The sequence below is a fragment of the Canis lupus genome, chromosome 13 (assembly GCF_003254725.2).
Source record: "Canis lupus dingo isolate Sandy chromosome 13, ASM325472v2, whole genome shotgun sequence".
Lineage (NCBI taxonomy): Eukaryota > Metazoa > Chordata > Mammalia > Carnivora > Canidae > Canis > Canis lupus.
This window is the reverse complement of record NC_064255.1, coordinates 33764971-33791524: the sequence shown is the minus strand read 5'-3', so window position 1 is coordinate 33791524 and position 26554 is coordinate 33764971. Positions and strand designations below refer to the sequence as shown.

Below are 26554 nucleotides of genomic sequence, written 5' to 3'. Positions count from 1 at the left end.
AGGGAGCCCCATGTGGGACTCGATCCCAGGTCTCTAGGATCACACCCCAGGCTGCAGGCGGCACCAAAACGCTGCACCACCGGGGCTGCCCCTACCTTTACTTTCTTACCCGCCTCTCCCCCACCAGGGGTGGACAGATTCTGAATCCAGCACCTTCCCCACCTGCCCCTACCCTGGCAGCAGTGCTTCACGACGGGGACTCTGTGTAGAGTTCTCAAGTATCCTGTTGATCGCTCCTGAGAAGCAGTTCGGCATTTTTAAACTCTTGTTGCAAGGCTCCAGACACAGCGTCTCGTCTTTATAAAGCGTCCAGGCTACACTTCTGGCCCATCTCTGCTTCCTGTGTCTGCTGCTTCCCCCTCGATGCTGCACGTGATGCTCTCATGTCACCAGGTGACTGCAGGGCTGGAGGCGCCTTGCCACTTGAGTTAATTGGATGTTTCATGATCATTAAGTGAGACGAAGAGAAAAACTTTGGCTGGTGCTCGGAGGAGCTCCCAGGAGGCTTGAGGTGGATCATAGATTCCAGAAGTAGGTGTGAGAGCAGAGCTGTTGGGCCGGAAGGCTGCAGTGCAGGGGAGCCCAGTACCAAGAGGGGTTGCACTTGGGATGACTCTGGAGAATGAGGTGTCCCGGTCCCCGCCCTAGGACAGTCTCCTGGGAGGACATGAGGGTGCTGGGGAGGGTCCAGAGCCAAGGCAGAGCTTAGGGACTATTTATTGAATGAGTGAAGGTGTATGATTCACTGATAACTCGATCGACCCACTCAACGGCTCTGAGGGGCAAGTGCAAGGTAGAAACTGAGAAGAAAAGCCTCCATGATCTAAGGCTGGTGGCTCCTGTTAGGCGGGGTTTCATGGTGATTATGAACTGATTTTCTCCTGATTGTGGGGGCTTAGACCACAGTGTGCAAGAATCCGCCTGCTTTGAGAAGTGATGCTCCGAGATTTGATTGACAGTTGAAAAGGCTCTAATGCTGCTGGCTGAGCTGAGAGTGTATTTAAAGGAAGGAAAGGAGGGAGGGAGGAAGGAAGGAAGGGTGGGAGGGAGGAAGGAAGGGATGGAAAAGAGAGGGAGGAGGTAGAGAGGAGGGAAGAAGGTGGGAGTGAGGAGGGAGGGAGGAGGGAGAGAAGAAAACAGAAGAAAGAGATTTTCATCCACAAAGAAACTGGACATGTGCCCAAGGAAATGAGGATTCAGGTTGGTGGTGGGTAATGAGAGGCTTAGCAGGAAGGTGCTGGGATGACAGGCGAGAGGATGCAGGGAGGACTGTTTCCAGAAAGTGTCAGGGCGTCAGGGGGACCAGCCTGCAGAGGCCCTGCTGCAACAGGAAGGAAACCCATGTTTACCCAGACCTGCAACGTGACGGCCCCCCTTCCAGGCCCCACGGGCTGAGTAATCTCAGACACATGTCCTAGAAAAAGGTTTTCAGGAGGCTTTGTCATCCGGGGATTTGTTTTTGAGGAATTTTATGTTTTTGTTTGCTTCTGACATAAAGGTATTTTGAGGACCCATGTGGGCCTGGCCTCGGAGCTTCCGGGCGCCGGCCCACCTGCCCGCCTGGTGTCAGCTCTCCACACTGCCTGGGCCTGTCTGCCGGCGAAGTTCCAGCCCTGGTGGCTTCTTGCACACCCCCATGTCCCCTGCGCGCGCGCTCTCTCTCTCTCTCTATCTCTCTTTCTCCCCCCCCCCCCTGCAGCCTCTCACATGATCTTCCCCCTCCATTGCTGTGGCTGCTCCTCCCTTGCTCTTCCCTCTGCTTCCCCCGTGTTCCTGTACTCTAGATCCTTCTGGTGGAAGGATCCCCCAGCACCCCAGACATCGCCAGTGTCACACCTACTATGCGCCTCCTTTCTTCCTTTCTCAGCAAAGTGTATACCCTTTGTATAGTACATATTACTCCTTAAGTGTTTTTCCAGCCTTTATGAGCTCCCCCAGGTCGGGAAATTTGATGCACGTCTTGCTCACCACCATGTTCTACTGCAGAACAAAGTAGGCACTCAGCAACAACTCCTTTAATGCTTGAACGAGCAGATCTGGTTCATTTCCCTCAGAGTGCCCTGGCAGTGGTAGGAGGGAGCATACTGGAGGACTCCGCATTGATTGGTCATCCCATTAATTTGCCCCACAAAGAATACAACTATGTCACTTTGGTGTTTACATTATTGTTTTTTGTTACGTAAGTGATCTGTGACTACGTTCTCCTTGAGCCTGTTATAAAGAAGGCTAAAGATATCTTTGATTACTATGTAAAGGCAAGACCCCACTCCTCCCCAAAGAAAGCATTGCTAATGTGTTGGTAAATATTCTCTATTTTTTTTTCCATTCATTTTCATTACCACCAGGTAATACGTAGATGTTGGGTTTTCTTACTTTTACAAAATCAGTTCCCACTTTTGGGGGCCGTGGTACATGTGCTGCGATTGGTTTGCACCAGCTCACGAGAGCTGGCTGGGTTCCTCTCTTCCCAGATTTAGAGATTTCACAGAGGCAGCTTAAAACTGACCATGGGTGGGACTGGTTGCAGCAGGCAATCCACAGACACGACACACCCAGTGTGTTTGGAAAACCAGTAGTTAACCATGTGCCAGCATGCCACTATCTGGGGGGGCTTTTGTAAATGGAGATGACTCAGGAAACATTTCTGTGCGTGCCTCCTTGTGCAAATGTGTGAAGAGCTTCTCTAGGGGAGATAACCAGAAGCCCCACTGCTAAATCAGTTATAGGATGTGCAGATTTAATTTTTTTTAACAATGACTGCCAAAACTGCATTTCACAGGGCCAATTTAAACTTCCACACGTAGATTATGAGGCTTTTTCTCCCCACAAGTCTAGAGGGATAACATCTAGTATCTTGTTTTCGTTTGCATTTCCCTGAGGTTGACCCATCTTTTTGTGTGTGTCTTAATCATTTTTATTTCCCCTTCTGTGAATTTCCCATTTATGACTTTAGTTTCTTTTTCTTTGGGTCATTTGCTCCTTTGTTATACAGTTTTGCTTCCTACCTCCGGCCAAACACATCTTCCAGAGCAATTCTTTGATCTGTGCGGTGGAAAATCTCTTTTCCTGGGCTGTAGCGTGCCCTTTAACTTTGTTTGCAGGTAATTTTGGTCATAAAGAAAGTCCAGCTTTGAAGTCTAATGTATCAAAGATCCTGCCTATTGGTCCGTTCAAGATGAGCCCTCCTGTCACACTGTGATCATTCATTCCTCCCAACAATCTGATGTTGCAATGAATACCCCCATTTACCGGAGGAGAAACAGAGTCTTAGGGAGGTAAAGGGTGAGGCAGGATCTGTAGCTGGGTCTCTTCGGCGTCATTATCCCTTTGCCTTTGAACCACGGCTCCATGCTGCTACTGCCACAACCCTCAGGACCCCTGCCTGCTGCTCCGCAGCACCTCCTGCTGACTCAGCTTGCCCTGCCTCTCCACCTCCTTCCTCACTGGGCCTGTTTCATCTACACAGATGCTCCCTGCTGGAGTCTTCTTGTTCTTCCAAGTGATCCCCTTGGTCCGGCCTTAAAACAGCCCCAGGCCAGCTCTCCTCCCCTCCCCACATGCCTCAACTCCAGTCCATAAACAATGCCTTTTTTTCCCTCAACAAATTCCACATACCTAAGCTTATCCTAATACATCAGCCTCTGTCCCATTGACCTTCACTTTCTAAGGCGTGAGACGGGCACTGGCTCTTTGGTCCCCAGACTGCGGGGATCTGTATCGGGCTCTCTGAGTAGGCCCTCCACGTCTGGTTGTAAGAAGGTGACACCTCTTTGCTCTCCTCCATTGGAGAAGATATAAATAGAGACTGACTTCACAGCAAGGACTCTTTCCAAACATCTGCACATATGCTTTCTCCAGAATCCTGTCTTCCATCTCCATCTGACACCATGTTATCCCCAAGCCTAACTGAAGGTCAAGAGCCGTGGTTCCCAACCTCTCCATCCGGAGCCCTGCTTTTGAGTCTGGCTCTTCACGTTGCTTTGCAGGCTTGGTTGTGGCCTCTGTCAAACTTCAGTTTTAATAACCCATAAAAATGGTTGTCTTTGTATATCAGCTAACTGGAATTGAACTAAACACTTTAAACAAATGCAAAAAAAAAAAAAAAGACATTTCCAAATCTAAAAAAAAAAAAAAAGAGAGAGAAAGAGAGAGAGAAACCCATTATGTAAATTTAAATCATTTGAAATAATTAATAATGTAAAAATGAGGTACTGTGTTTCATATGTGGTAATTGAATGTTACCATCAAAGATTCATAACGTCAATTATATGAAGAGCTTTCATGAAAGAATCTTGTTGCTGTTAAGAAAAACAATTGTTTTCATCTTTAGGCCATGAGCACCCCCACTCCAAATTACGTACCATATCTCCTTCCATCTTTATTTTTGCAGCATTTAGGATGTTATAACTAAAGGATTACTTGAGATTTTTGATTTTTTTTTTTCCCCTTAGTATAGCAGAAGTCCCAGGAGGACAGAACTCTCTCTCTTCCTTGCTGCCATGGCTCAAGTGCCAGCGACATGTCTCCATCACTCAGGGCTCCATGCGGAGTCAGTGGATGGATGGGTGGATGGAGAGATGAGTGTGAATGACAAGACTCTCACATCACTCACATCACTCCCAGACCTCAGTGAAAGAGCCCTCCCCCTCTCACCTCTGTCTGTTTGAGAGCTTCACCTGGGCACACATCCCCCAGTATCGATTGCTTAGGTTTAGAGCAGTTCAGGTCGATATTGTTAAAGTTTAAAGCACAATAAAAGTCATGACTCCTGAAAATGAATGTTCATGTTTATCTTCCTTGAAGTAAATGTACTTCACCTCAGTTTCCTGAGATACGTACCAATGGCTGACCAGTATTTTTATGGATCGGTATCAATGACACTAATAAATTACCAGTTGATTGTGCAACTGAGTATATCAGGCATTGTGCTTGGTTTCTTGTAAATATTATAAAAACTCTGAACAATCTTTGGAGGGAAGTACCTCTGTTCCTATTTTCAAAGGAGGAAACAGGATCTCAGTGAGTTTATAAATGAGTAGAGTGAAGGAAGTTGGGTATTTCTGAGGCATTGCTATACTTGGGTTATTAAGTTTGTTTTCTCAAATGGATAACTGGACTTCTCTCTTTTTTAATTTTTATAATGGTCACATGAGAAGGAGATGATTTTTTTTGTTAAAACAGTCAATGAGTTAATAGCTTTATACTTTATAATACTTTTTTATACTTTATAATACTTTATAATAGTTTTATACTTTGCAAAACTAGTAATACATATATTTTTTTAACTCCACATTCAGCAAGGACCTATCAAGCAGCTCCTGAACCTACCCTACAGGCGTTGGGTCTGTTTGGGCAGAGAGAACCTTGCAGACACTGAGGACTTAGTCTAATATAGGAGACGGCCATTCATATGCCAGCTACTATCACAGACCCTCGAGAGGTGCACTGTGTAGTGTAATGAGAGCCCGTAGTCACTCCCTGTCAGGGAGATCAGAGAACACTTCCTGGGGAAAGAGATACCTGAACTGAGGGCAGGAGGATTAACGGAAGTCAGTTGGGTCCTTGGGGGAAGGGAAGCACCCCTGCCAGTGGTGGGAACAGCGTGGGTGTAGGTGATATGGTGACAAGGAGGGACTGGCTGGCCAGGGCGGCTGCAGGGCAGTGAGCCAGGGAGCCAGGGGTGAGACGAGGACAGAGAGAAAGATGGGCAAGGCAAATGGACTTTGAGGACTCCACTAGGAATGGTTTCCCTTTACCCCTAAGATGTATGAAAATATTCTGAAGGCTTTTGATCAAGGGAACAGGTTGGTCCTGTTTGCATATTGGAAACATTCTTCTCTGGGGACATGGTGGGGAATCCATCTGCAACAGGGCAGGTGCAGCAGAACCAAGTCCTTCTGTGGTCCAGGTGAGGGCCAGGGAGAGCATGGGCAAACCCATTGGTGGCTGAGATGGAGTGAAGTGGGAGGGTTTGCTGGGAGATTACATTTGGGAAGTGAGGGGAGAATCCAGGGTGGCTCTCAGATTTCTGGCTTACGTGAAAGACTGGATCATAGAACCACTTACTAAAATAAGGAATCTTGGAAGAGAAACCAGGTTTTTAGCTTTTTTTTTTTTTTTTCTTTTTTGTTCTAGTGATGATACGGAAAAGTCACTTAAAAAAAAGATTTTATTTTTAAGTAATCTCTACATTCCGTGTGGGGCTCAAACTCATAATCAAGAGTCACATGCTCCCCCGACTGAGCCAGCCAGGTGCCCCTGAAAAAGTTATTTTTAACCATGTTAAATGTGTGGTGCCTTCAAAAATCCAAACGGAAGACTTCAGGTCGTCAATCCAATGTACAGGTCGTGAACTTAGAGAAAAACGTCTGGGTTAGGAACATAACTTTCATTGAGTGGCCATGTGCTACGTTCCATTTTATGTACTGTACTCAGAATGCCCGAACAGGCAAACTTATTGCTCTCCTAGCGCTTAGGTTCTGGCTGGAAGAACAGATTGTCAATAAGCCTCCAGTGTGGTAATGTGTTATGGAGTAAAATAAACCAGCGGAAGGGAGGTAGGAAGCGCCGCTAGGGAATGTGGGCATCCCTGACTTTCAGAGAGGTGATTCTGACCTGGAAACAGAGAAGAGCTACCAGAGTCAAAAATAAAACTAGTCATTTCTCAGAGGCCAAGAGAAGAGCATATTTCAGGGCTGAGGAGTTGACCCACGTTGCAGGACCCTGCTGAGGATTGAGCCTGATGTGGGCTCAAACTTATCTTAAAATCTGAGCAGTGTGTAGGGTGCTCCCTTGGTGGTGATAAGGAGGCAGAAATCAGGTTTTATTTTTGCGGGGGGGAGGGAGGTTGGAAGAGCGGGTGGGGTACTGAAGAACAGGGGCCCCCAGTAGGCATTCTTCGGGTGAGTTCATTGCTGATGGCGAGAAGGGAAGTAGGGTAGTGGCCGGAGGCGCTTGAAGGTTTGACTTCTGTATGTGTTTTATTTCTAATGAGAGGAAGTTGACTGTATTTAAAAGCCATGGAGGTGGAGCTAGTTTAGGAGAAGCTGAATATGTAAATTAAGAAGAGAAAAGTAATTGAAATGGTCATTAAAATTTACTTTTTCTCTGACCCTGTGCCAAATGCCTGTGGCTGCTGGGATGAGCCATAGCATGACTGTGCCACCAAGAAACTCACCCAGATGTGTAGACCAGTAATGCCAAGATGCTGGGTGGCCCCGAGGAGCATGGGGCAGTGTGCATGGTAGGCCAGCACTTGTTGGGGCTAAGTGCGCAGGACGTCCAGCTGTCCCTGTCCCCTGACCCCGACAGCTTACACTGGCCGGTGGATAGTGACCGTGGCGCATAAACAGCAAGCTTGCAGGATTGCTTCCACACCAAGGTTCAGATGTGAAGACAAACGAGCATGACTTAGCAGGCCATCTGGTGATTGAATCTAAAGCTGCAATAATTGATTCTGAGGACGTAGGCCTAGGCGTGCATTGATTTTGGAGCCAACTGGCTAAGCGTTGGCTGACACCCAGGCAGATGCTGCTGTGACTTTCAGATGCTGGTTATAGAATTTGCACAGACATAAAGACATTGAGAGATCCTTGGAAAGAGTCCTTCAGTGCCCCAGGGAGCATCACAGTAGGAGGACAGGGATGGGCAGGAGGAAGGGCCTCAGATTGGGAAGCTGGAGTCTGGATTCCATTGCTGGTTCTGCCCTTGGGCTGGATTCTCCATCTCCCTAAGCCTCCCATTTCCTATCTGTGAAATAGGTTTATAGAATGATGCGATTTTCTTTTGGCCCTCGGCCCCCATTTTGAACACGTGGATTCTCAGACTTAAAATAGCAGCTCAGAGATGAAAAAGGAAAAGCTGCCTTTTCTAGTGAGGCCTCACCCTTCCTTTGGGGGTAATCACAGTCCCCAGGCCAACCATACCCTTATCTTGCTAGACTCCCGTTGAACATTTAGTTTATTCAAGTGCTCACCTAGGTTGCTGGGAAGACCCAAATGACCAGCCTATTGCCTATGCCTTCCCACAGCTTGTAGAGGGCAGAGAAGCTGGCAGTATGTGGGTGGGGGTAAGGTGATTTCGAGATGAATAAATAGAAAGTGGACCCTGTGGGATGCAACAATGGTGTAATGACGGAAGGATAATGTGGGGGTGGATGCGTGTTTTTAGTAACAATAACTATGCCAGTCATTGTCATATCTACCACAATGACCCTTTAGAAGAAGAATGCCCCATGATTAGTTTATATATGAAGAACATTAGGCTCAAGAGGATAAGGAATTTACAAGTGAACAGAGAGAGAACTTGAATAGAGATCAGATTTCGATTGTCACTACACCGATTGTCACTACACCAAAGGGAAACATCTCCATGAAGAGGTGACATTTGAAAGGTCATTGAGACACAGGTAGGATTTTGAGATGAAGATGAGGCTTTCGATTCATTTAAAAAATATTAATTGTGTGCCATTTATGCCAAACGCCTTGCTGGAAGCCAAGAAAACACAGTGGTGAGCGATGTACTCTGCAAGCTTAGAGAACCTTCAGTCTCTCTAAGAGAGAGAAAGACACAGAGAGCTGTACCTCTGCACAGACAGGTGTCCTTAACAAACTCGTGCAAAATGTTCTGGGGACAGAGGAGGGAGCAATTATCCCTGCTATGGGTGCCGAGGGAAGAACTCCCAAAGAAGGGACAAAACAAATGAGGTCTTGGTGGATGAGAAGCAGAAAGCTAAGTGGGGAAAAATGTCTGAGGAAAAAGAATATTCAAAAAATATTTCTAGGGGGCTCCTGGGTGGCTCTGTCATAAGCATCCAACTCTTGATTTAGGCTCAGGTCATGGTCTCAGGGTTGGGAGATCATGCCCCATGTCAGAGTCCACACTCAGCATGGTGTCTGCTTGAGATCCTCTCCCTCTGCCCCTCCTGCTCACACACACACACACACACACACACACACACACATACTCTCTCTCTCAATAATAAACAAAATCTTTAAATATATATATTCATAGATTACCCACTTGGGGCAAGGTTCTATGCTAGGACCTCTGAAAATCAACAAATAGGTCTAATCAGAAGGTACTTGTATTTGGTGTGGTGGAAGTCACTGAGTGAATGCTTCCTGACCAAAAAACGTAGTTAAGAAAGTGATCAAAACCTTGAACAATAGTGTTCATTTATAGTGAACCTTAGATGCTCATTTCCGTTGCCTGGCTTGATAGTTGTGGCCTCTCTGTAATTAGAGACTCTGCTCCATTTTACAGAAAGTGGAGGGATGAAAGGAGCATCGCGCAGTGTCCTTGTACTAAGGAAAAATGTAGACTCTAACCCAAGCTTTTCAGTGCCCCCCGCAAAGAAGCGCTCGAACGTTCCTCACACCTTCTCGACATATCTCTATAATTGACCAAACCTACGGTACTGATCACCTGTATAGGTCAGCAGTGCAAGACTCAACAGGTGATACCATGGAGGAAATGATAACCTTTGTTCAAGGAGACACAATGATCATGGTCCTTGTTAAGAACAGGAGCTGTGTTGAGTCTAAGCCTTGCGTGGGCCTTGGATTCTCAATATTCTTGTTGAGTGGTGTGAGCGTGTGTGTGTTGGGGGCTTGCGGTGGATTGAACAATAGCATCTCCTAAATGCTAAGTGGTGTTGAGGAGTCGATGTATGGGATCCGGAGGAGAGGACATTCATTTTAGGCCGTGGCAGCCAGGGAAAGCTTGCTCCCAGTGAGAGCGTCTGAAATAGGTCAGAAAGATGGAAAGGGAACAGCTCCTGCATCAGGCCCTCGGGCTCCTATTCCCTGAAGTGTCGACACCAAATAAGCAGCTGGCAGCTGTATATGCTCCAGCTGTGCCTGAGACTGGTCCGGCTGTGGGCAGGAGCTGGGGGGGGGGGGGGGTGAGTGGGGGCAAGTGCAGATGAGCAGATGAAGAAGTATCCCAGAGCTTGGTCAGGGTGTGTGGTAGCAGCCCTTCTGTCCTGCACGTGCTGCATGTGGCATTGAAGGTCAGTTACCAGACTCAGCCAGGGCTAGGTCTGAGTCAAGGTGACACACAGGGACCCAGATCACCAGTTGAGGCGGGGCTCTAAGGCATGCGGGCCAGCTGGGAGACCCTGGGAGCACTGAGAGATAGGGGAGGTCTGAGTTGCAGAGGGGAGCCCTGGCCCTGGTGTACTACCCACATTCACACACGGCCAAACCATGCTTCTGTGGCATTCAGTGCACAGATGTACAGCAGCAGGAGAAGGAGCTGTCGGAGGGAAGGGGGCGGTGTGCAGGAGCATCCATGCCCTGGAGGACCAGCTTAGGCCTCTCTGGACTGCCCCAGGGTTGAGAGGGAGCAGGTGAAGGATGAAAGATGTGGGCTAAGAACACAAGCCCTGGCTTGCAGGGCCGGGTCTCGGCAAGGATGGCTGGGCTGAGCTGCACAGGCTATGAAGGTGCCGTGTTCAGGTCAACCAGGGGCAGCATTCTGCTAGTACACAGTCGTCATAGGAGCCCCTGCCCTAAACCTTCCAAGCACCCCACCTATTGGCTAGTTGGCCTGGCCCCTCCCCCAGATCCTCACATTCCCTACAATCCATACTTCAGGGAGCTATGTCTGGCATAGCAGATGGCCTTCAGGGTCCCGCTCATCACTCTTCCTGGCATGTATTCTGATTGGTGGGCACCCGCACTCAACCAACTTGGAATATGCACCCCCCCCAACTATAGGTACAGCCCAGGTATATGCCCTAATGAGCAGGATGGAGGAGTCCAGTAGGAGAAAAATAAGCCAAAGGACAGGGTTCAGGTGAGAAGGTCCTATGACTGGAAAGATCTCTGCTCATTCCTGGCTTGGGGAGGGGCAGGGGTTGGAGGACAGCCCTTGGAGGGAGAAGGGGGCTGAGGCTGCTGATCTTTCCAGACTAGTCAGTCCTGGCTCAACCCCGGGCAGTGGGGCTGGCCTTCCTTGTGGAGAAACCTTCCATCTCTGTGGAAGGAAAAGGCAGAGTGACCACCTGGTCTCAGCTACTCAGCACTGACTGAGGCTGCGTACTCCCTGCTACTGTGGTAGCAGGTCACAACTGTCCCTGACATCCTGTGGATTCCCGTTAAGGCCAAACCAAGGTCACCATGGACTGGAGAATGGCTCTGTACTCCTTGGAACATCCTGGGGACCATGACTGGGCCTGGGCGTGGTGGCTACAGCTCCCACAAATATTTGATTAGCTGCAATTGTGGCTGTTCTTCATTCTCCTTGGGAAGCATATGGCTGAGGCAGATGGCTCAGAAAAGTCTGAATCACATAAACAGGGCTCTTTGCCTCCCATTTGCTGTCTCCTAATGACTTACTAACAGAACGGGCTTCAGGATCAGAAGACGGGGCTTGATACCCTCCTCAGAAAACTCTATGCTGTGCCTTGCAGGTGTTCTTGTGCCTGCCTTTTGGAGGGGAGCATGGATCGGTGTGGGTGCCGGGCCATCATGAGGACGTAGCAGGAAACAGAGCCAGCCTCCTGAGCTAGCTGCTCGAGCCTTAGACTCAGCTCACTTCCACAAATGTTTATTAAATACCACTGCCAAATTCTCCGGGATTGGGTCACTTGGAGTTTTGGGCAGCTGCACATTCTATAAATATTTGCCCGGCCTGGACACCTCACGAAGCACTGGCTCTGTGCTAAGCCCTCCCCTTGACTGCAGTGTCCACACTGATCATTTAGGACCAGTGCATTTAGATTTTATTCTAAGTGTCATGAGAGGCAGTGACACTGGGTTTATATTTTATATTAATCGACTCAAGAGTGGTAATAGTAGAAGCATGTTCAATATTGAGAGAAAATCCTAAAACGACAGAGAAAGGATTAGATTCATCAGAGCCACACTTTGAATGTGAATTTACAGGATTCGCAGATGATTGGCAAAGGAGGTGGGGGGGCAGGGAAGAGGAGTCAGAGATGACCAAGAAGCACTGTACTACTAGGGGTAAGAGATGGGGGGGGGGGTCAGGAACACTTTTGGGAAACTAAAGCAGAGGTCCTACCTTGGATGTGTAAGTTGATATCTGACATCAAAGGCAAAGCGTCTTGGGGCTGAGGGATCATGCCCATGACGCAGGAGAGGGACGAGGCTAGTGTCACACAGTTGAGAGTTCTCAGCCTCTAAGTGGTATATAAAGTGCGGGAAGGGACTGAGGTCCCCTGGGGAGAGAGAAGAGCCCATAAAGGAAAAGAGACATGGCTCTAAGACCCGGATGGGCGTCTATGCCCCAGAGAGGCAGGGAGCACAGTCAGAGACATCCTATGGGATCGAGGGGGAAGCAAGGTGCTCAGCAATAAAGAGTCATAGTTATTATTATTTTTTCTCAGAACTGAAGCTGGGAGCATTAAAAATCCACACCCTCTACCCCCAGATCTCCCGAGAAAGCAGGGGGAGTCTCCATGCCCCTTCATCCTTGCGAGCCATGCCCACGGCCTTGGCCCAAGCTTGCTCTCTCCCCAGAGCTGAAGGCACCTGAGGATTCCCCCTCGCACATCCCCTGAGCCTTTTACCGGTAGTTGGTAGACTACATGCTGCTGCCCGTGTGGCACCAGCTCTTCTCTGAGCACCTGCTGCTTATTAGCATCTGTGCCAGATGTTCTCATGGGTCATCTTGTTCAACCCTTCCAGCCCCCAGTTCCTCCAGCCCTCATTTCTGTTCCTCTCCTATCCCCAGTTTAGAGGGGAGGAAACTGAGGCTCGCAAGCACACAATGTACAAATAGCAGAGCCCAGGGCACATCCGTGGCATTGAGCTCAAAAGCATTTCTTGTCCTTGCTGAAGCTGGAGGCCGTGCAGTTGACTCTGCCATGGAAATGCACATGGAAGCACCTGAGCTGGCTGGGTGGGGAGGACAGATCGGAAGGAAACCCAGTGGGTCACTGGCATCTGTTGGAGGCCACATGCTGGCCTTTTTATTTGAGATTATATAGCCATGCATGTTATTGGCTAACAGAGTGTTATCAACTGCTGGCCTTACTGGGCTCCCTCTAATAGGTAGGTCACAATGGTTATAATTAAGTAATTAAGTCTGCTCCGTGGAGATGGGGGAAGGCTCACCGCTGAATTGCAGTGGCAGTGCTTGTTCATTTTCAGTAGGTTAAATGATGGTTTTTCTCTGCATTCTTTGATTTAGTTTCTGTAAACATGAATTTTTGCCAGACCACAGTATCTGCCGGGTAACAGGAGTCTTTGTGAGGAATAGGCTAGGAGGCTGACATCCTGGGTGCCGGGACTACTGCTGGCATTCAGAAACTTCTTAGCGCCACCCCCCACCTTTCTTTCACCCCACACTCATTAGTCATGAAGTTGTGGATTGATTCCATGCTATTTCCAAGCGACTGTTGTATGCACAGCCCACTGTTCTGTCGTTCTAGGATTTCACTTCTTCTACAAAACATAAGTGATGGAGCAGTGTGAGTCCAGGGAGGAGAGAACAAAGCTGGGAAATGTTGGACTAAATGTTGAAGAATATTCCTTGTCATTGTTGTACCATCACCCGTGACTGGCATTATGTCTACCATATTGCCTGTGTGGTTGTTTAAACAACACATGAGTGAGTAAACAAACTTAGGGATGAAAGGATGGAGTCTCCGATGGACCGTCTACCATATTTGATGCTGAGGATGTAACTTAACTTCTGAGATCCTGAGCTTCCTCAGGAGTAAAATGAAGACTCTCATACCCCAGGTCAAGTGAGATAAGGGATACAAAGGACTCCAACCGATCCCAGGCTAGCTTCTGTGGAGCAATTTGCAATGGGTGAACAGATTTGTATTTATTATACCTTACAGAGAAATGATGTTTCCAAACCATGTAGTTAAGAAATAATGACGTCTACGCTCAAACCCAGTTTGTTGTACATAACTTGCCACCTCAGTTCAAATTGTTTACGTAGGCCATATAAGATGTTGTAAATTAAAAAAAAAAAAAAGATGTTGTAAATAATGTAGTGTATCCAGGGAGATGAGAAAGGCATTCAGACAAGGAGATGTCTGTGGAAATGAGCAACAAAGGGATGACCCATTCCCTACTCCACAGACAGATGAGCAAGACAGATACACCCCATAAGGCTCTCTGATCATCCATTTCTGAATTCCAGTGTCTCCGCAGGACCTGACGCATAGAGGGTGATTAATAAGAATTTAATGAATACATGAACATGTCTTATCACAAAAAACACAGAAACCTATTAATCTGGGATTATGGGTAAGGCATAAACTCCTATCCTGTCAATTGAAGCAAAGTATTCCATATTCCACGGGCATCACATATTTTAAATAGAAAGCAAGGAAAACATTTGTATTTTTTTTCAAATGGCAATACAAATGACAAGTAAAATACAGCCTTTTATCAATGTCACCAAAATAATATGTTTCAGAAATTGAAGTTACATTTACATCTCTTCAGATATTCCACAGAAGCGCTTTTATATCTGAATGCCCTGTTATCAGAAATGCTGACCCGCTTCCCCCATCTCACATTGGCGGAGGAGCCCTGGACCTACATGATGAAATGGGATCCTCTTTTGAAAGCCAGGTTAGGAAGAATCTGGGTCTGTTTAGTCTCCTGCTACTGGGGCTTTTTCATGGCCACACAAGTGCTCTGGTGAAGAGGGTTCTTTAGAGTCCTAGGAAGCTTGTAGCCTCAAAGGTGAGCTCCTTGCTGGTCCAGGCATCTGCATAGGGTTTGGGGGTCCTGCCTCAGGACTTCAGATTATCATTTTTTAGGTGACATTTACATGTTCAAAGCCTTGAATGTTGCTATTCAAAGCACACCCTTTGTGCCAAGTTTGATGGACCCACAGAACTTTCCAGCTCATAATGTAACCAAACCAACCCTTCTACTCATGAACCCTTGGGACATTATGAACATCCAGAGTCATCATCCTTGGCTCCACTGCTCCTCAAGCTACCTTTATTTCCGGAAAACGGTAGTCCTTACCATATCCATACAGTATGTTAACACCTCTTTGGTTGCAGAAAGTCTCTTCCCAGTCCCAAGGGTCTCCTTGGAAATTCCAGAAAGAGTCATCAGCACCTTGGCTGTTTTCTCCCAGGGGTTATACTCTCCCTGCATGGATTGTTTTACTTGTGGTCTAGTGACAGGGGTCTCCAAGGAAAGTAGTAGCTACGGTGGGGTCACACAAGGTCATGTCATACCCCTCTAGCTTGGCAATGAGTGTTACCTGGCCCTACCAGCCAGAACACATGTAGGTGATAGGGGAAGTCACTCTGATCATTCTCTAGAGAAACAGTAAACATCTGCTTCAAGGGAGTTTTCTTTTCTGCCTATTCTTTGAAACTGTTAGGAAAAAATAATAATTTGGCTTCAAGGTGACTTCTTGTCCTTGCTGTTCCTAGAAATAGCCAGAAAACCACTTGGTTTAAAGAATCATTATCATCTTCACCTTACTAGGAAATCTGCTTGGGTTTTGAGAACTTTACAGTTAAATATACTCCTTTACTCCTCAACTCATCAGAGTCTCAGATTCATTACGGAAATTAGGCTGGGTATGATTCTTGCTTTATGTAAGCTCAGATTGAATGGGATGCCCGAGGGCCATACAGTGAGAAAGCAGAGGGGCAAGTCTAGGAAAGTCAGTTTACCTCACTGAACGGGGTCCTTTGCTAAATGATAAGAAAGCCAAGGTCCTGACCTTGAGTTGCTCTTAATGTAACTTGGCTTTTCCACTCCTATGAGCTCTGTTGTGTTGGAGGATTCTCATGTAAGAACATGGCCTGGGTTTGAAGAAATTCAGTGATGGCTTCTCAGCATCTTCTTTGGCCAATAGCCCATGTCTCACCCAGCCATCCCCAGACCTGGAGGGTTGGAAGGAGTCTCCCAGAGATTTGACTGTTCAGCACAAACCTGACTCTCTGGGGAGCTCCTGTGTGCAGGCAGAGCCATGGCTATGTTCTTGGAGTTGAGAATGGGATTCATTCCACAAGTAAATGCCCATGAGAGTGCTGCAGGCTTGGACAGAGGGTCCGTGTCAGATGGACAGAACCTACACTGTCTCATCTGCACTCACAGGGGCCTCTGGGGCTGGTGAGGGTGTGCAGCAGAGAGAAGGCCATCCTTCAAGTTGTAGACATTTAGAGGTAACACAGATATGCAGATTGTCAGTATCACTTATGTGTGTGTGTGTGTGTGTGTGTGTGTGTGTGTGTGAGGAGCTCAGTAGAGCATAAACATCTTTTTACTCTTGCCTTATGGCCTCAAATATCAGATTAAGATGTTTGAAACTCGCTTCTTGAATGATGGGAGCCATGGAGGAGTCCTTCTACATCTGCCCTATTCTGTTCCCCCTGTTCCTTTCCTTTCCTTTTCCTCTCTGTTCCTTTTTCTTCCTTCTCCTACCTTTTTTACATTACCTCCTCCCACTTAAAGTTCCGGCTGTCCTTTCAGATACTTACATGTGATACCAGCCCTGGCACACACACAAGCAGACAGATGTTTGGAGAGACTCTAGTCTATACCTTTTTATTGGACCACTTGAGCATTTGAGTAGAAATCTGGTTACCATCAAGTAAAAATATTCTAAAGAGAGACATGGCTCTTTACCCCACAGCTAAGAAAGGGAAGCATCCTGAATATCCATAAGGTTTCCAAGGATGGAGAGAACATGCACGTTCCTCATCTCTGGGTGCCCAGTGCCTGGTGCACAAAAGGCGGGTGAGCTGCAACAAGTGTTTTCTGTTTGCAAACGAGAACTCTATAAAATGAGCTGGAGAGCCAGTACTAGAAATTCCAGGAAGAGGCCTCGCCAAGAAGATGAAAGTCACATTTCCTTCAGAATGTCAGAAAGAGAGAGCCAAGATAATGGGCAAGGTATCAGAGTGTGCACTGTCATTGTTGGGGGAAGAAGCTGAGTGGTAACAAAGCAGGCAGGCACTGTCTCAGTGATGCCCACGATCCCAGAGGGTATCTGTGATCAGTGAGCCTTCCTTTGTAAGTAGACACCTGTTTTATGCCCTCCTTAACAGCGATAAGAAAATGACACAGAAAGTCCCATAAGGCATAAGAAATGCATCATCCTGGGCCTAATGGGGTACTTTGGGATTTAGTGATCTTCAAATGCCATGGAGTCCTGTGGTCTAGTTTGTCAATATGCTCAAAGTCAGAGGAGTTTAATCTCCCATAGAAATGTGGCCAACAGGCAATGCCTGGGTTGGTTAAACATCATACTCATAATCTCAGAGTTGTAAGATCAATCCCCACATCAGGCTCCGTGGTCAGCAGAGAGTCTGTTTGAAATTCTCTCTCTTTCTCTGTCCCTTCCTCCTGACCCCCACTGATGCACACACGCTCTCTCTCTCTAAAATAAATTCTAAAAATCTTATTAAAAAAAATGTGGTCAGTGGAACTGTATTCAACAGAGAGCACCTAGACCTTTTTCTAAGCACAATTAAATAGTCTTCCTACTGCATATTGCACATCCAGTATGTGCCTGGTATTAGGATCTTAATTTATTTTATGCTCTTTGTATCTATATGGATCCCAGGAGATCAGGGTGGATATGACCATTTTTCACGTGGAAAGCTGTGGTTACAAGGGGTGATGTCACTTGCCCAGAAAGGCTGGTGATTGAACTGTTTTGCTGGCTGTCCCTCCTGGTACTAGACGGCTCAGTGCTGCTCTGACCTTCAGAGTCTTTACCCCATCCATCCTCTGCCACAGTGTCGGGCTGGCTGATAGATCAACTAGACCTTGACAGTGATAGAGAAAGGGCTAGTGCAGCAAATAAAAACAGAAGGGCATTTGCACACAAGGATCACTTCTATTTAAAAGCCACATCAATTTGAATCCAGTGGGTCTAAATAGGTCTGCATTAGCCTGGTAATTCCATTTCCTTCATGACGAAGTGCAAATTAGAGCAGGAACATCTGAGCAGCCTTGGCAATGACCTGGAATTTTACACATTTGTGTTCTGTCCTCTGAAGCTACAAGGCAGGTGTTGACTTGGGTGTCACTCTGCACTGGGAGGGGGAGGGTAAGAGTGACCCTTTGTTCCTGTTTCCAAGGGATTCTTCAAGCCATCTGAGGCCAACGCATGAGGCATTTAAGCTGCGGCATTTCTTTGTTGGTTGCACTGATTTTTCCTAATATTTTTTGGGCTTTCTTTGCAAACATGCTATTTCATTCTTTCTGTAGTGAGTTACAGAGGACTTACCTTTTGCTAGGAGGTGGGTGCATTTTATTCATTCACTTGAGACTTCTTGGTTGCTAAATAGATAGATGCGAGGATGTATCCACACAATGACTTGTTGCATAGCAAATACCAAGAGTCCCGCATCTTTTCCTCTGAGCCTTCATCTGAAATAAAATCTTCCCTAGCAATTTCCTACAAGGATCAAGGAATTAGGTAACATACAGGAAAGCATGTTGGAAGCTGTAAAGTACCACACGGCTGGTCATTTTATGAGTAAGTAATCATTGCCTTATATTATATAAATATTAGCATTATTTATTTTAGATTATTTTTTTCTATTTTCCCTAGTGTGCAGTTTATGTGTTAAGTGGTTCTGAGAAATTCAGTTCGCTTTCCATAACTCTGCTCAGTGGATGCAGCCAAGTCTCTTGTCATCATAGGATAGATGTGTCTTCCTGAAGTTGAACTCAACTTGCAGACAGTGTTTAGGGGCTAGGGTATATTTAGAATGCTTTGGAAGACAAAGAGTCGAACAAGTTCCTTTAAAAACAATGTCTAATACAATTAGAATTCACTTACCTAAAACTCAAGTGTTTAGGGACAGTGTTTAGGGACTAGGGTATATTTAGAATGCTTTGGAAGACAAAGAGTCGAACAAGTTCCTTTAAAAACAATGTCTAATACAATTAGAATTCACTTACCTAAAACTCAAGACAGAGTGTTCTCCATATGGTACCTGAGGTATAAACAACATTTTCAGGAGAGAGACTCTCTAGGTACTAGGAAGTCCTTGGAGAAGGAAAAGAAGTTTCCATATTTCTCTGTTCTCCTCTTTCTCCCTGACTTCAGGAGAGGAGTATTATGGAAGACCTCAGAGTGTAGGGGAACATGTGAGTAGGTGAGAGATTTAGCAGGCATTAATTTTCAGCCAAGGAGTGCCACATGACCAGATCATACAGTTTGTGAGGGATTGGTAAGGTTCTTCTGAGATGCCAGCCTAGTTCACTCAACAGGAGTCTTTATAGGTTGGGATGTCATCCTTCAATGGTTTTAATCTTTGGACACCATACTGTAATTGGGGGCCATTCCTTTCCTTGAGCCGGAGTGGCACCTGAGCAGGCTGGAGGGACAGGACAGGACTGGAGCTCATGGGCTCCCGCTGGTTCTTGTTTTTCAGACAGCAGCAGCCTGCACTCAGCCTGCGCCCATGAGAACGTCGTGCACAGCCGGGTCTTTCAGATCTTATACAGGAATGAAGAGGTTCCCATAAATGACGCTGTGATCTTCCGAGCTCATTTGCTCTTAGATGGAGAAAGGGTAAGTCATGGCATCTGCCGCCAGCCACAGGTACATCTGTGTCCACTGTGAGGTAAATGGTAAGTGAAGGAGACACCATAGATTTGCTCTAAAGTCCAACAGGGATCCATGACTTTAGAGAATTCCTGCACTTACTTATTTATTCATTTTTGTACTTATTATTTCATTCATATGCTTCCTCCTGACATATTCCAAGCAGTTTCCCTTAATTAGCTTACTGATGCTTTTATTCATGGTGTATGGGCCTGTTTGTTCATCTGTTCTTGCACTCTGTCAAGGAGCCAGTCAGTGGACACCTACTGAGTATCTGCTTTCTGCAGGGCTCTGTTTGGACCCTTGACTGAGGGACAAAGCTGCAGAAGGCAGCAGGAACTCTACCCTCCAGGGATGGGGAATTTAGGAGGAAAACAAGTATAGGAACCACCACCCTGGTGGGTGACATGCACAAGGCTGGCTGTGTATATAAATAAAGGGCCCCAAGGATGGAGCAATGAGCTCTGTGGGAGGCATCGATGGTTCTACCAAGGAACCAGCTTTGAGAAGCACAACCTGTGAGTTCCTCAGACTAAGAGGTGTAGAAAGAATGCCCCATGCCCCATGCCCCATGCAGGGGGTCAGCATGAGGAAAAGCCCATAGACTTTGGGAATCTCATTCCATTTATTGGTGACTTGATAGAAAATTCTCTATTCCTCAGATTAGCACATCTCAAAGGAGTATCTGAGGTCTAAGGCATGGCTCTCGGCTCCCCAGTCCTACCTCCGATCTCCACTGCCACATCCCAGCTGCTCATTTCCTCCTAGAATACCTTTAAACATGTGGAAATGTATTCCCATTTCAAGAAAGTCTGATTAGAGGCATGTCCCCCACTCACATTCCCTAAGTGGTGTGTGGAATGGTTCCTGCAGGACCAGGCATTACCTCCTCCTCTCATGCCTCACGGCTTTCCATCCACATCTTTTATGGTCTAGGTGGTGACCAGGTTCCACTGTGTGGCTGGAGGTGAAAACCTGTCACTTGTTCTTCATTCATTCACTAATCCATCCATCCACGATTTATTGAGTGCCAACTACCACCTGCTAGGGGCCAAAGATAGAATAGTGACCAAGAAAATAGCCCTGGTGTCGTGGGGCTTATATTTTACCATTAAACCAATACATTTCAATGTAGTCAAAAAAATAAATCAAGTACATCCTATCACTGAGTCTCCCACTGTTACATGCTCCATGTACTCATCTATAAGAAGCACCCAAAAAGGCCATAAGAGTGGGAATTGGCACCCCTGTTGGAGGTCCTGTGAGTCTACACTGGACCCAAAGTCGAAGAGAATTCACGGTAGGTCCCCTCTGCAAGACTTTTGCTGCTTCACCATTGTCCAGAGAAAAGCTCCTATACAACATTCACACAAGCTGGAGATTTTTCCCTGGAGGGGAATAGACAGGGGAGGCCTCCCTGAGAAGTCAACATTAAGCTGAGACCCTGGTGCCGAGGATTCAGGCATGCCAGGAGCTCAGGAGGATGCGTCCCTGGAGGAGGGCAGCAAAGATGAAGGCTGTGAGGTGAGAATGAGGTGATGTGTCCCAGCAGAAATGATAAAGCCAAGGTGACTAGCACAGTGAGTGGAGGGAAGGAGCAGGAGGTGAAGTTATAGAGGTAGATGGGGCCAGACTTGGTGTTATGGGACCCGGGAGGGAAGGCAGAGCTTATTCTTGGGTTACAGGGAGCCATTGATTTTGCCAGAAAGGTGGAAGGGCATGATGTTTGTCTTAGATTTTGTTCCCCACCCCCCTTCAGTCTATGGGCTTCTCAGGGCTGGAGTTTCCTCTGTCTTTGCAACACCAGTGCCTGCCATGGGACTCCATGTATGACACCCTATGGGTGTGGGCAGATGGGACTTAGTTGGTGAATGAACAGCTGAATTTGGAAGCCCTCCTTTTAGGGGCTTTGTAACCACCTTCTTTCCAAACAGAAATGGATATCCCCAGTGTGCCCTGTTACCCTTCAGTTACCCTGAGCCCCGGCTCCCCAGTGCCATCACGGTGACTATGAACACTTGATCTGTAACTGCAATCAAAGAGACCCAGACCAGCTCCTGTTAGCTGCGCTGGCTGTCTTCTGACAGCTGGCGCATCACCCCTCTCTGCCTTTCCCACCTGCTTTGGATGCCAGAGCGAATTGCATCCTTACCTTCTGGTTTCTGTTTGGGCTCAGAGTGTGAGAGGCCTGGTGGTGATTGGAGGAAGAGAGGAGAGTGTGGCCAGAGACTCCTTCCATGCTGGCTCAGAGAGGGCTGCCTGTCCCATGTGCTGGAGCCTGCTTAGGCTAGCTTGTGAGAGCCAAAGGTACACGTCTCTTTCTAGCTCCTCATTCAAGGATGTCACATGGGTGGCTGGAAATCAATGCTGTTGGGAATATTTGCACCATTTGCACCAGAGGAATTGGCAATACTGCAAATTAAGGTTTTAAATTTTCCTTCTGAGAGCCAGATGTTAAACATTTAGCCAACATCTCAGCTTAAGGCAAGGGGCTCACTTCATGTAGCTTTCTCTCCAGTTCTGATAACCACTCCCTCGGTCTGCTTCTCCTGGTGCAGGGTAGCACAGATGTCCTGCTGACCAGCCCTGCCACACTGGCCATCCTCTCTGGTTTTCCATAAATCCTCCCCACACCATTGTGAATCATCCCTTTCCTGGGATGAATGAATTCTTCATTCCGAGTGGATCATCTGCTCCCTTCCCAAACCCAGTTTAGGAAGAGATCCCTGAGGTTGTTTTGAGTTGTTAAGGAACTCCAAATTAGGCTGTGCACTCACACTTGGCTTGCCCAGATTCTGGCAAGAGAACATCACTTTATCTCTCAAGGGCCATCATCCTTTGGCACGTTAACCTCAAAGCCGTTCCAGTCAGCAGTCATGTTGGGAGGCTGGGTTTGGACATTGCTCAGGTGTCTTGGTCATCTTCCATCTGAATTCCAGCACTTGCTCCTGCCCCTGCAGTTGGTAAACTTTCCCAACACCCAAGTTTAGCTCGCGTGAGGTTGTAACAAGCCTTGGTTTTGAGATTGAACAGGGAGTCCATGTGACCGTACATATTGCTTCCTTCTTATGCCAAGTCATTCATCTCTATAAACTAATAATTTATTATCGTGTTGAGGTAATCCATACAGCAGCAAACAATGCTGCAGTTAATCATTATATCCATATCAGTGACAATTAAAGTTAGATATGTCCATAAACATTGTATATCAAGAATGGATACATTAGCTCTTTTCCAGGGAATATCTGTCTGTGTTTGGCAGCCAAAGCACTTCCAATAGCCACTTGGCCAGAGTTCATGTTCCTGGGTGCGCACAGCCCGTCATTGTGAACAGTAGACACTTATGTAATGGCTTCTCATCAAGCACACTATTGCACGAGCTTTGGGAAATGCAGATATGAAGATTTTGCCCGCACCGTGAGAGCACGGGTCAGTGCAGGACAGGACCATGGACAGAAGCCATTGCTGCTTAAGGCATAAGATGGATGTTTTCATGATAGTTGCCAAGAGTGAGTGTAGAAGTGGGATGACTATTTTATTTATATACACTCTGCAATCACTCAGAGGATTTGGGAAGGCTGACAAAATGCATGGAATAGTAAAAGAAAAAAAAAAACAATAACAACAACAGCAGAGTGAGCCAGAGTAGAGGAAAAATACAAAAAGGGGGCAGAAATGCCTGGAAGCCTGGGATGAATGTCATAGACCAAAATATGCAAACATGGCACTAAACGTTGCTAATGGCAGCCAACACATCCAGCCCTCAGCTTCCCAGCAGCCAAGGCAAAAAGGACAAATACTAACAGCAAAATGCTTTGTGCCTTGAGGAGGACAAGGAACAGATTATATCAAAAAGCGTTTATCAACAAGGTTGCATTTTTTATAGGCTTAAAAATGAAAAGCATCTCAACATGGGATTCCGTACTGTACTCACACCACAGAACCCCCACAGTACTTGTTCAAAATGCAGCTACTCAAGCCATCCCAGACCTAGTGAGTCAGGCAGAGGGGACAGGGAGTTGATATAAAGAATTTTGAATTTGTACAGAATGAGTGGAATTTCCGCAGGAAGCTGTGAAGAGCTTTTGAAACCAAGGGTAGCGTGTTGAGCGCAGGGAAATGCAGCGAAGTAGATGGCAGATCTGGGGAGGAGAGGGTCATTTCCAGTGGGGTAAGAGGTGGCACAGGTGTGTGGCTGGACAGGAGAGTTAAAGACACATCTCGGAGCACCATGCGTGCTCTGCTGAACACCATATGTTTACCTGTTCTGCAAGCAGGAGGCGCCCTTGGGAGTCAGGGGGAGGAGAGCTAGAATTCCAAAAAGTCCATCTGGTGGAAATATAGAATGTGGAGCCCAAAGCCCCAGGGCATGGAGGCAGTGCTGTGGCCCATGCGAATGCTGGTGAGCACCAGTGCAGAGGCAGCAACAGTGGGCACGGGTGGAAAGAGTGAACTCTGTTCCATTGGGAGGACAGCCCATAGACTGGGGCTTAGGTTAAGCAGAGGGATGCAGCACATCCTGTAGTCAAGAAAGTTCAGTGGGAGTTGACTGTATGGTTTGGCCATGAAATGGGCTTGGGGTCCATTGACAGCCCTGGGTAGTTAGGAGAAGAGGCATTTCCTTTGGGAAGTGATAGGAATTCAGATTGAGTCATATTAACATCCTCAGGATAGTAACAAGAATAGAACCTTGTATTTATTAGGTGTGTGTTGTGTGGCAGGCGTTGTGTCGAGTGCTTTCTTGGAAGATCTTGAATCATTGCTACAGTACTTGCGATGTGTTTTACTGTGCCTGTTTTACAGATGAGGATACAGAGATGTGGAGAAAGGAAGTAATTTGTGCAAAGTCATTCCGCTCGGAAGTGGGAGAGCTGAGATTTGATCCCAGGCAATCTGAGCATGACGCCTGTGTTTACAAGCAGTATTCGGGCCTCCGGTGTGGAGTCAGTGCAGGGGGGGAGCCAGGCCCTCAGTAATTTAGAAATAATAACAATAATTGATATTTGTTGAGAATGATCTTTGTTCATATGCTATGTTCAGCCCATGGTGTGCATTTTCTTAGTCTCACAATAGCAGTGCTAAGGAGGAAGAGTAACATTTCACCCTCATTTGGCAGATGAGAAAATCAAGGTAGAGAGGTTGATTGGCCCAGGGTAGAACCAAGAATGGCACCCATGTATCTTAGCTCCCAGATATGCCACCAAGAATGGCACTCATGTATCTTAGCGCCTTCTTTCCCGCCCAGCTGTGATGCAGCTCAAGAGAGAAGCTAAGAACAGAGGGGAAGATGTGAGAGTCACCATGATGAGGGGTGTCAAAACCAACCAGGAAGAGAACACACAACCCAACAACACAGATGAGACCATCAAAATAGGCCAGAGCAGTGGACAGACCCTTGACCAAATCTGGACCGTGGGACTCATTCATCACTTCACCGTGGGGAAGTTGAATTGGGAATTCCCTACTACCCTGAGCCTCAGTGTCCTCACTTGTGAATGGGGACAATATTTTTGAATCCATAGTTTTATTCACATTGAGTAACAGTATGGGTAGTGGACTGTGACATAGGAACTCCTCTGCAAATACTAGCCACTATGTCCAGAGCTACCCCAAAAGCCTTCCTGGTGCTAAACGTTGACTCTTAAAGGGAAGTGATGTCTTTAGCCAAGTAGGATGGAGCAGTGGAAATACATGTGTACAAGTGTGTGTGCATATGTGCATGTGCAAATGTGTGCATGTGTGTGCATTCTTCTGCATGAATCGATGTGCAAGTGTGTGTGTGTGTGTGTGTGTACATGTGTGTTTGGAGGGAGGAGAAGGCAGCCAACAGCCAATGGTGAACTCAATGGTTAGGGACGTCATTCTGAAGCATCTTGGAATTCAATTATTGAGACATCAGTAAAGTCATAGCCAGGCTCAATCTAGCCCCAGCTCGTCCTGGCCCGGGATTCCTCTCCTAGTTCCAAAGGAATTGCAGCAAGTTTAAAACTGGAACTTACAGTGGATTTTTGCTAGCCAGCATGCTCAGGAGATGCTTAGGCGGGCTAACTTTGCCAGTCTCACTTCCTAGGAACGGGTGGCAAGAGGCTCAGTTGCTTGGGTTGTGTGTACGAAGCAAGGTTTGTGATTATGCAAAACAAAGCTAGAAGCGGAAGTTATTCATAGCACTTGGATCCAGCAAAATGTTAACTTTTAAATGCTTTTTTTTCTTTTGAACAAATTTTAAAACCCTGGGGACCTAAAGATAAATTCCACCCATATGTCTCTGCCTGAGTTATGCTTAACCAGGAACACGTTTCCAGAGATGCCTTTGGGTAAGAGATTTCCACCGCTGTGGGATGAGGACATTTTGCAAAGAAACAAAAACTGAGAGGAATGGGGGTGGAGAAGAGCTTTATTTATTCCTCAGGATACATTAATACTTTCTATGTGGCAGGCTCTATTCCTGGAGCTGGAGATCCAGAATAAATTAAGACTACTCTCCCTTAATGGTGACTGATTACTGTGGACATGAGGCAAGAAAATGGCCAAGGGGGTTTAGCCACAGGCCAGATGAGGATTGTCAATGAGCACCGTGAGCCTGATCCAAACGAAACTTCCAGATGCCAGCCCTGCATTGCCAGATCCAGGGATTTTTTTTATTTAATAGAAGCTGGAAACTTGCAATAGAAATGTGAAGTTGCCTGATTTTTTAATGTTTGCAATTTGCGAGTTGCAACTTGCAGCTCTGTGTGGACTGAACAAAATGTATCTGCAGATATAATTTGGCTCACAGGCTTGCAGGTTAGGAACCTGAAGCCATTGTAACAGAAAGCATTGAATGCTGAGATAGAAATTAGAAACCAGGGGTTTGTGTTGCAGGGGAGAGAGGAGGGCTTGGGCCAGCTCGAGCATAGGGAGGAGCCCGAGTCCTGGCCCAGGTGCGCTGTGTTGACCTGGGTTTCTCTGCGGAGCTGGGGCAGCGGTGGGACCCAGTATTCGGCAAGCAACCTCCCTGGAGATGGGGGGATGGTGTCCAGTGTGG

The 26554-nt window shown here is 46.8% G+C and overlaps 1 protein-coding gene across 2 annotated transcripts in view; it reads left to right on the top strand.

Moving 5' to 3' along the window:
• The window catches only part of FAM135B (family with sequence similarity 135 member B), a 283971-nt gene that overhangs the window by 159150 nt on the left and 98267 nt on the right, over positions 1–26554 (top strand). For both annotated transcript variants that reach the window (XM_025450413.3, XM_025450411.3), the window contains exon 4: positions 19358–19497. In XM_025450413.3, coding sequence (XP_025306198.3) covers positions 19358–19497 — 140 coding nt within the window. The remainder of the gene's footprint in view (positions 1–19357; positions 19498–26554) is intronic.